Raw genomic sequence first — 10776 nt, forward strand, 5'->3', positions numbered from 1 at the left:
CTTTTCTCCAATGCAAATCCACACCGGGGTATTTATAGCGCCCTTATCCCGGCAGAGCCTATTTTGGGCTGATGCTCAGGCACCAGAGCAGCACAGGTTATTTTAACCCAGCGCTGGGTTATTTTCGGAGCTGCCCTTCTCCGCACGTGCTCAGGAATGGTTTCCAACTAGCAGGCGCTTTCTGGGGTTGGGGAAACTGGGGAAGGGGGAGAAGAGGGACCATTGCGAAGGAATTTGAGAGATTAAAATTTAAACCAGCATCTGCAGCAAAGCTGCCTCTGACACACCTGTCTGGGATCCACCTGGAATCCTGGAAGGAGGAAGGCAGGAGAGGAAAGATTCCTGGAGCACATAGCTGAGGGCCCAATGATGGTGAAACAACATGCAAGAGAGGAAGAAGAGCTGAGAGCTGGATGCTCCTAAAATGTCCAGAGTCACCAGCTGGTGGCCCCAGGCCCAGGAGGGAGCAATGGCTTTGTTCAACAGAGGCAGGAACAGCACCATGGGATGGGACATGCTCCTTATCCTCTGCATGCAGGGAGCCCCAGCTCTGTTCTCACCACATCCCATCCTGGAACAGCCAGGGAAGGGAGACTTCTGGAGCCATCCTGTCCGGATCCAGATGCTGCAAGAAGCAGCTGCACCGTTTAGCAAGCAGTGAGCTGGATTCTCAGCAGTGGGGCTCTCTTAGCTCAGAGCTGGGAGCAGCAGCTGGTCCATGGCAGAGCCCACAGCCCATTCCCCAGCCCAGGGCTGCCACGGATGGAGCTCTGCCAGGGCAGCAGCACCATGGCAATAGCCTCCAGAGAGATCCAGCTTCATGCCCCAGCATAGCAGCAGGGCCGGACAAGTCAGGATCTTTTAGTTTTCTTCTTTTTTTTTTAATTCCACAGGGTCTTGCCTTACCTAAGTAAGAAAGCACAGCAGGGCCTCTACAGCCTTTTCCCACACCCTGATCCCTAGCCTCCAGTCCCCACTGTCTTCCCTATCCCACCACACTTTCCCCTTGCCTCAGTGTCCCCCTCTGCCCCCTGACCCACGGAGGTGGGGGGGAGGATGTGCCAGGACTGTCCCTGGGGGTGGCAGGGCAGTCCCAAGGCCACTGGGTGCAGCTGGCAGGGAGCACAGCCCTGCCCCATGACCTCCCGCTCCCATTGGGATTCAGCAGATCACACCATCCCGCTGGGAAATGTGAGTCAGGGCCTGAGCCACTGCCAGCCCCTATTCCTGGCATCCCATCCCAGCCACACTCCCAGCCCCCATGGGCCAGCAGCAGGCTGGGAAGGAGCAAGTGAAAATGGGGAAGGATTATGGTGGGAGCCACCCATACCCCCCAACTTGCCCAATACCCCTGCAACTTGCCCCACCTGCCACAGCCACCTGCCCACCACATAGGTCTCAATGCATTTTTATTAAATTCTTACAAAACAGAATACAAAATTCTGGCATCAACAATTGTTATAAAGGAAAACTTCAATTCAGCTGTATCAGGTCACCTGGTACATACAGTAAAGTGCTTCTTTTTGTGTGGTTTTTTTTTCCTTTTTTGTTTTTGTTTTTTTTGTCTTTTTTTTTTTTTTTTTTTTTTAGTATTTTCATTTTTATTTCCCAGCCAGCCCCCGAGCAGAGGCTGCTGTTGCACAAACCAACAGTGCGTTAACGTGACTCTTGTCGAACCAGCTTTGGCAGTCTTCATCAATTGTAAAGTGGAGAAAGCTTCTCCTGGTTTGATAAAAAAGAGTTAGCTTCACAGTAAACGTTTCTAACCAGTTCTAAGTCGAGTTAGTTGGCTGGAGGAAGGGCGGGGGGGGGGGAAGGAGAGGAAGTGAAAACACTTAACATTTCCAGCTTAAAAAAAAAATTTTTTTGAAGTTGGTTTCCAAGATAGATGCTCTATGGGGGGAAAGCTTGGAAAGACGAAGAGGAGGAAGAAGGGTGTTGGTGAGAGGGGGTCGCTGGTGCTGGACCACGGGAGCATCTGTCTGGAAACCGCCCTGGGAGGGGCGCTGGCAGCGGGGAGGGGAGGGCCCTGGCACAAGGGTGTCCCCAGCCATCCCAGCCCAGGCACCTGTGGGTGCCCAGCACTGCCACGAGCCAGGCTGGAGGTTTTCCAGAGTTGATCCCCGGCTCTAGAGGCATTTAAAGATTCTCCACCAATGCACAGACCTGGCCACGGGTCACCCCCGAGTGCCACGCCAGGAGCACCGGGTCCAAACCAAACCCCCACCCAAAATGCGAAGCCGAACCCAGGCCAGGCTCAGATGCTCCCGGCGCATCCTCCAACTCCCACAAACTCCCACAGCATCTTCCAGCTGCACATCCCCGGCCGAGGACACCCACGGGGCACGGTCAGGGTCACTCAGGCCTTCCCCAGAGTGTGTGGTGTATTTATATTTATATAGATAGAAAAGAGATCGCTCTTACACCTGGGGAAAAAGGGGAAACTCAAGTTTGCCAACAAAAGCAGCACGGGGGACAGATAAATTTTGGAGACATCCCCCTGCCATCCCCTTCCCGTGATTTTTTTGTTTTTTAAAAAAAGGCTGCGGCGTGCAGCATCAACGATAGCTTCACAATACCAGCTCAAGGCATCGCGTACTGTACATCATTCAAGTATTTCTTAATATAAGACAACAAGGAATTATCTACAACTGATAAAACAAAATAAGCTATAAAAAGTAACAATGTACAATCAAGATGGATTTTTTTTTTTCTTTCTGTTAAGGGAGGCCTCTCCAGGGTGTCCCAGTGCCTGTGGGGAGGGGTCTCCTCTCACCACTGCCTTGCTCCTCCCCACCCGGCGCAGTGGGACCAGGGGCACATGGGGGAGAGAGAGATCGCAAGTGCGAGGCAGTTTTGGGAGTGGGATGGGGATGGAGTCACCCTCCCTGACCCCCCTGGGTCAGCAGAAAGGCTGGGAAGGGTGAGAGAAGATGGCCCCTGCACTCAACTCCATCAACACCCAAGATCACCATCTCCCAAGATAACTCATGCACACCTCCCTGAAACAAAAAACAACATATATTGCATAGTATTGCTGTCAGCAGTCTTAAAATAAAAAGGAGAACTTCTTTTTTTTTTTCCAGAGACAGCGACTGTCTTCAGCTGAAGACCCAGGGAAGTCTGTTCCCCAGCTCAGAGCTCCCAAACCCTCACCTGTGCACACGATGGGCTGAGGCTGCTTTTGCAAAATATAAAGCTCAAAGCACTGAGTCAGAAGGGACAGGAGGTGGCTATGAAGGGGGCACTGCCCTCCCAGCGGGATGGGGGCTGGCAGCGGGCACAGCTTGGGCAGTGCCTATGGCAGGGAGCAGGGGGTGTCAGGGGGATCTGGAGGCCAATCTGGCCCCAGGCGTGGGCACTGCTCGCCTGGACAGACCCAGAAACCAGCCAAGGGCCTCGTCCTGACTCAGCATCCCGAGTCCTCCCCACCCCAAAGCAAGAGGAAAGGACAATGCCAAGCACACCTGAACACACATGAGCAGGGACGCACATGCATGACCATGCACACCAGTGCTCCCCAGCCACTGAACACCCTGCTGCCCTGACCCCAAACCTTCCAGCCCCACATCCCGAGCTGTCCCCAGGCTGCTCCCCTGTGCCGTGGCCCTTGGGTGCTGCCACCAGCCCAGCTGCTCACCCACTGGCATCCCTGGGGCATTGGGCACCCTCTGTGCAGCCCGACCCTCCTGCCACAGCAGCCTCGGGGCCAGCCCGAAGCCACAGCAGGTCTCACTGTCCTGCAGCAGGTCCTGACACTCTTTAAGGGGGTCCTTGCTTTCCACAGAGCACACAACTCCCAGAGGGTGTTTCTGGCTGCTCTGGCCACCCTGAACACCTCATTCCCCCTTGCACCTTCACAAGGGCACAGCCACCAGCCCTTCCAAGAACCGGGGTGAAAACCTGACCTGGCACAAGAGCACAGCCCTGGATGCCCACGCATCCCCCGGGGAGCCACCAGCCGGAGCGTGGGAGGAAAGGAAGACATTTCTCCGTGCCCTGTAGAGAAGCACAGCCGGCAGTTTAAAAGCAACAATAATTAAAAAAAAAAAAAAAGAACAAAAAGAAAAAAAAGAAAGGGTCAAAAGAAAAGAAAAAGGGGTGAATAGCTTATTCTGGAAGCAGGATGCTGAGCAGAGAGGGTGAGTTGGGCACTGCTCCCTCGCTGGCACCGTCTCTCCCCAGCCCGAGCGGTTCCCTGCACAACGCCCACCGTGTCCCCATGGAGCAGAGCTGGGGACACCCCCGAGTACAGGACAGAGGGGCTCCCCACATCCCCCACACCTGGGAGGTGCTTCCCAGACCCCCAGGAAGGGGTTTTTGTGGGATCTACCCCAACATCAGAGAGAAACCTGCAGCTCCGAGGGGAGGGACGAGGTTAAAACGCAACTCCCGTTGTTGAAAATGCGACCGAGGGTCTTTTGTTCACAGTATGAAATGAGCTGAAATCGTCAAAGCAGCCGCGGATACAAAGAGTCCTTTGGTGTCAGGGAGGGGGGAAAATGTCAGAGGAGAAACCAAGAGTCGGGAAACAAAAGTCCATGTGTCTGTCAGATGTCCTTGAGTGTGCCCTGGGTGAAGCAACCTCACGCTTGATTTAATACCTTAAAAAAAAAAGATCTTAAACAAACCCTCCCACCCCCAGACCTACAAGATCAGCAAAACCTTGGAAACCAGCCACAGGGACGAGTCCTGATCTTGTCACTAGCCAGAAACGGTGGGGTTGGGGCGGAAAGGGGAAGAAAGAAAGGAGGAGAAGGGGGGACAAGGGGTACAGCAGGTGCGAGGGGCACCGCTCAGGCTTGGTCGGCCACCAGGACCAGCGGGGCCACCAGGTGCTGCCCAGAGGCCACTGCCTTGGCCAGGCTGCTCTTCTGCCGCCGCTTGGCCAGCTTGGACTCAGAGGGGGGGGAGAGCTGCATGGCCCGTGAGGTAGCTTTGATGATGATGGGTCGTGCTTCCTCCTCCGCCTCTTCCTCCTCGTCCTCGTCGTGCCGCGTCAGCTGGCGGTTGACAGCGATGGCCTCGGCGGCAAAGGAGGTGAGCTCTTTGGCACTGCTGTTCCTGCAGGGGAGGCACGGGCTCAGGGTGGGTGTGGAGGGCTGGAGGGAGGTCGGGGTCAAATATCTGGGTGTCCTTCCTCACATGCTGGCCATGCCAGACTGGTCAGACACCAAAAATACGGCCCAAACCCAAAGTGGCAGGGCTGCCCAGACAGAGAGTCGTGCCAGAGCCCCCAAAAGGCAGAAGGAATGGACAGTAGTGCTGAGGAGTGGAGTCAGGATTCAGGGGGCTGAGGGTGTCCCAGGGCCACCCACACTCACCTCTGCAGGATGATGGGGGTTGGCAGGGTGTTATCCGGGGCACACTGCAACAAAATGCAGCCAGTCAGAGCCAGGAGTTGTGCAGAGGGGTGTTCCCCACCGTGGCTTTTGGGAGCAGAGAGCAGGGAGGGGACATCAACACTCACCCCCTGCACCCAGGGGTGCTCCAGGACCTGGGCTGCGCTGAGCCGCTTCTTGGCATCTCTCACCAGCAGCTTGGAAATGAGGTCTTTGGCTCCAAAGGAGATGTGTGCCCAGTCCTTGTCGGGAAACTCATACTTCCCCTCCTGGATACTCTCAAAGAGCATGTTCTGAGCAGGGAGAGAAATAACAGGGGCTCAGCCAGGAGTGCTACAGCCAAACGGGGGGTGGGTTGGGCGCTGCCGGGGTCCCCACGCACCTGGCAGGTGTGGCAGGCCTCGCCCCGGTCCCAGCCGCAGTCGGAGCCGCAGTGGCCCACAAAGGGGGGGTACCCGCTCAGCATGATGTACAGGATGACACCCAGGCTCCACAGGTCACAGCGCTTGTCGTAGATGGAGGCCTCCTCGTTGAAGGCTTCCACCACCTCCGGGGCCATGTACTCAGCTGAGCCGCACTGCGGGGACAGGGGGGGTGAGCCCCGAAGGGTGGGGACCGATGGGGCAGGGGGAACCAGGAGGGTCCTGCCAGATCTACGGGGCTGCACCTCTGAAGGGAAGGTGCGGACATAGCTGCTCCCACCACATCACCCTGCTGGGTTTCCCATCACAGACCCACCTCTCTGGGCAGCTGCCACCCCGAAGGAAAAAAAAAAAAAAAAGTAAAGCCTAAAGGGTGCAACCCCCACGGTTCAGGACAGCTGGACCCACAGCATTGCCACCACCCAACCGGCTCAGCAGGGCAGCCCCAACGCCTGGGAGTGGCCACGGGACACGGTGGGACGAGCCTGCTGTGCCTGTTCCTCTCCTGACCGTGCCTCCTCCTCTCTCCTGACCGTGCCTGCCCCTCTCCCCGTGCCTGCCCCTCTCCCCGGCACAGGCGGAGCTGCCGCGCGGGATCCGGTGCGGCAGGAGTTAACCGTGGAGCAGGGAGAGGCAGAGCCAGCGGCCCCATTCCCCTATCGCTCCAGGGACTCTGGGGCTTTCCAGCACATGACCCGCAGCCCACACAGGCCCCGTGACCAGGGCAGAAAAGAGCTGCAGCCAGCAGATAATCGCCCCGTAACGAGAGAGGCCTCCTGACGAGGGGCCTCTCCAGCCCCAGCAGCTGATGCCACCGCAGGAAAACAACCCAGCCCCGATCCCGGTGGGAATGCAGCGGCCGTCCCGCTCCGCCCCCCACGGGCTGACAACGGGGAAACTCGGGACACCCCAGGAACTCAGAGCCCGCCCCGGGAGGAGGGCAGGCGTGGAGGAAGGAGGGGGCTGGGGTGTTCTGGCACCCGCCTCTGCTGGGCTCCGCCCTCCCCGGCACGTTCGCACCCCAAAAAAGCCGGGGTGCAGCGCGATACCCCGCACGGGGCGCACCTGCGGCTGGCGATAAGGAGGGGGGGTTTCTGCAGGAGATGGGGATCTGCGCGACACGGGGACACTGTCGGGGTGTCCACCCTGCACCCGCAGCAGGCTCAGTCCCCTCTCCCTCGCCCACGAGCCGGGGAACCACGGCGGCCCCCGGCCCGGTGCTGACCCAGTTCTCCCCGGCAGGCTCGGCGCAGCCGCCGCGGCTGCTCGGGCTGTTGCTAAGGCTCACGGCAGCCCGGGCGCTGCGCCAGCCCCCGGCCCCCCCGCGTTATGTAACCACATCTCGCCTGCCACGGCGGGGGGGACGGCGGGGGACACGCAGCATCAGCGACAGCAGCGACGAGCAGGGGGGTGCCCATGCATAGCCCTGCTCTCAGAGCCTGCGGGGCAGCTGGGGGGGTCCCCGGGGACAGACCTCCCCCACAATGCGGGGGTCTCGTGCACTTACCGGGGTGAGCAGCTCCGGGGTGGAGATGGGGGAGCAGTCGCCGTTCAGTTTGATGCCACTTCCCAGGTCAAAGTCGCAGATCTTCACTGGGGAGACCTGGGGAGAGGGGGGGGGAAGGAGTGGTCGGTGACCCCCCGGCATCCGCCAGGAACCACAGCCGGCAGCCCCCGGGGACCACGGCGCTTTCAGGCCACAGCTGCTCAATGCCAGGTCATGTCATGCTCCACACCACGCTGTGCTGTGGCATATGGGGGCTGTGTGTGTCCCTGACAGGACCTGGTATGTGTGTCCCCAGGCAGGACCCTCCTGCACCCCCTAGCCCAGGACTCACCCCACTGTGCCCACCCCCCCAGGCAGCACACCCTGCACCCAACCCTGGCTGCTCCCCGCTCACCTGGTCCGGGCTCTCACACAGGATATTTTCTGGTTTCAGATCCCTGTGTGCAATCCCTAGGGGCAAAAGAGCCAATGAGGGTAAAAATCCCCCCTTACAAGACCGCCACAGTGTAAAGTCTGGGGGTGGCACGGGGACCCCTTCCTCCCCACCCCAAATCACTGCCTACACCCTGCCAAAGAGCAAAATTTGCTGCTGGCCCCAAATCCCAACTGAACCGGAAGAACAGGATCTGCACCACAAAAAGCCTTGTGATGCAGCTGGGCCTGACCCTGCACGCTGGGATGGGCACTGTCCCCTGGGCAGGAGGATGGGGGGAGGCAGTGACACCCCCGGGGGGGCCAGCACACCCCAGGGTGTCCTCAGCGGCACCTGGGACATCCCAGCTCACCTTTGTTGTGCAGAAAGTGCAGGGCGCTGGCGATATCCTGCACCACCACGCTGGCCTCCAGCTCGTTGAAGTGACGTCTCCGGTGGATGTGGGTCAGGATGGAGCCTGTGGATGGGTAAGAGCAGAGCTGGGGTTTGGGGGGGGTCCTGCTGCCCCAGCTCCGCCCACCCCGGCACCGCACTCACCTCCCCTCATCTTCTCAAACACCAGGTAAAACCTCTCCTCCTCCTCGAAGAACTCAATCAGCTCCAGGACATTTCTGCAGGGACCATGGCATCAGCCCAGCATCCCCCAAAACACCTCCTGGGGTCCCCCCCACACCCCCAACCAGCACAGGACCCCGGGAGGGATGTGGGATGGGAAAACTGGGTTTGCAGTGATTGAAACCACACGGCCAGGGCCCCCCTGGCCGCATTCCAGCAGGGAGAGGGGCTTGCAGCACCCGGCTCCGCTCCTCCCTAATTGCTCACAGCCCCTCCTGGCTCGCTCACCCGCCCCACACACAGCCCCGCTCAGCAGCAGGGGCTCGGCTCAGCCCTCGGCTCGGCTCCAACTTGGCCACCAAGGCCCTCGTCGTCATGGCAAACTCTGAACGTCCCCTCTGAATGCTCCATCGCGGCCACTGGGGCCAAGGGCCAGGAGCGTGGGGCAGAGGGCGGCCTGCTGTGGCCCACGGGTGTCACGACCATCAGCCCGGTCTCAGCCCACTCCCCGTGCCCACCGTGGGGGATGCAGCGGCTGCCCCGCCATACCTGTGTCCCTGGCACTGATAGAGCATCTCCACCTCCCGGAAAACCCTGCTCCGGATGTGTCCCAGGCGCTTCTCTATGATCTGGAAGGCAAAGAGGGGGAGGCTCAGGGAGAGGCAGCGCTGCCAGGGAGGGGCCGGGGTACCCCTGCCTCACCAGCGCGGGGACCCGCGGGGCCGGGCGGGGTTAAGGCAGCAGAACAGGCTGTTCCCGGCGCTGGTGCCAAGCGGCAGCAGCCGTGCCAAGCCGCTCCCTCCGGCGCCGGGGCCAACAGAGCTCCATGTGACGCTGGAGCACTGGCGCAGCAAAGGGCCCTATGCCCCACTGGGCGCTGGCACAGCGGGGCTCGGTGGCCGTGCCAAGCGTGGACAGGGGGACACCCCACGCAGGGGAGGGCAGCTGGGTGCTCTCATTGCCCTTTGGGGCACACTGAGCACCCCACCACCACACACAACCCCTCCCTGCTGCCTCAGCTTCCCCACTGGGGCACCCAAAGGCCCCTGTGGAGCGATGGGGGAGGCCAAGTTCCCCTGGCATTTGGCTGCATTTTGACACAGGGCCCATCCCAGCCCCCCCGTGCCATGGCTCAGAGTCTGTGGGGTGCAGGGCCACGGGACCACCATCCCTGACCCCAAAAGCAGCTGGCTCACCCCAATCCCCTCCAGCACCCGGATGGGAGAGACCTCCCTGGGGCAAACAGGAGGTGACCACCCTGCCAACACCACATGCCCCTGCCTGCCCCAAGTCCCCAGACACATCCCGAGGGCTAATTTAGTCTCCCGTGTGCCCTCATTGACAGGGAGAGCAGCATGGCTCAGGGGGGAGGGTCACCAGGGACCCCGAGCTAGGTGGTGGCAGAGGCTGGTGTGCCACCATCACAGCCCAGCCCTGCCGCACTCCTGCCCCTCTCCTTCCCCTCCAGTCCACAAAGCCGTAGTCCTGGGCCACCACTGATGGTCCTGGGCCAGCTGGGAGGGCCGAAAGGGAAACTGAGGAAGGAGGTGAGAGGGGGGTGGTTCTGCAGCCCCAGTGGGGGAGCTTTACCTTCACCGCGTACTCCTTGTTGGTGATGAGGTTCACGCAGGACTGGACTCTGGCGTGGGCCCCTTCTCCCAGCACCTCCTCCTGCAGCTGGTAAACATCTGGCAAGGGAGAGGTCACCTGAGCTGCTGGCCCCACCGCACAGAGCCTGGGGACACCAGGAGGGCCCAGCCCTGCCCCAGGCCAGGGGGATCCCTGAGGTTCCCGAGCAGCCCCACTCACCTTCGAACCTGCCGGAGAAGCTGTCGGTGGCTCTGCAGCGCTTCTTCTTCTTGTTCCTTTTCTTGGCGTCAGGGATGTCGATGGGTTGACTTGAAGGCATGTCTGTGCCAGAGCAAAGCCAGCGGTGTCAGCCATCCCTGTCCCCCCACAGCTCCCCCAGCACCGCTGGGCAGCCCCCAAAGCCTTCAGGGCCAAAATCCCAGGGGGCAGGATGGGAGGAGCCCCATGAGGAGACACCCGTGACTCACCGGGACGGGACGGGCACTCGAAGTTGAAGACAGGCTCCAGGTGGTTGGACTGGTCAAACTCCAGGTCAAAAGGGTTTTGCCCCTGTGGGAGTCAAGAGCAGCACTGAGGTGGCAGCCGCTGGATCAGCCACCACCAGTTGCTACCCCGAGTCCAGCATGGACACAGAGCCCAGCACACTCTGGCTCCTGGGACACACTCTGCTCACTCCCTGGGGTGCAGGACACCAGCTCATGGAGGGACACAGCAGAGCTCCAGAGAGAGCCAGGGGACGAGGAGGAAGGCTTTGACCACATCTCCTGATGGGGACAGCGCTGCAGGATCGCTCCTCCAGCCAGCCCCAGGCCAGCACACAGGGGATGATGAGAGGGACCGCGGCCGCCCACACCAACCCAACCCCAAATCTCCACCCAAACCTGAACCACAGTGAGGTAGGAGGGGGAGGAAGAGAAGCCACAGGGC

The 10776-nt window shown here is 60.3% G+C and overlaps 1 protein-coding gene across 1 annotated transcript; it reads right to left on the minus strand.

The window, feature by feature from the left end:
- Positions 1-1392: 1392 nt before the first annotated feature.
- On the minus strand, positions 1393-10430 carry MKNK2 (MAPK interacting serine/threonine kinase 2). Its single transcript, XM_042023359.1, has 12 exons — positions 10317-10430; positions 10069-10170; positions 9850-9947; positions 8809-8888; positions 8242-8315; positions 8057-8161; positions 7666-7721; positions 7272-7367; positions 5725-5919; positions 5471-5635; positions 5325-5368; positions 1393-5064 (listed from the first exon to the last, which is right to left on the minus strand). The coding sequence occupies exons 2-12, from the start codon at positions 10166-10168 to the stop codon at positions 4797-4799; spliced, it is 1281 nt and encodes a 426-aa protein (XP_041879293.1). The 5' UTR covers positions 10169-10170; positions 10317-10430; the 3' UTR covers positions 1393-4796.
- Positions 10431-10776: the final 346 nt, after the last annotated feature.

This window comes from Corvus kubaryi, unplaced genomic scaffold (assembly GCF_017639235.1).
Source record: "Corvus kubaryi isolate FWS band 111438036 unplaced genomic scaffold, C.kubaryi_AGA036_p1.0 37241, whole genome shotgun sequence".
Lineage (NCBI taxonomy): Eukaryota > Metazoa > Chordata > Aves > Passeriformes > Corvidae > Corvus > Corvus kubaryi.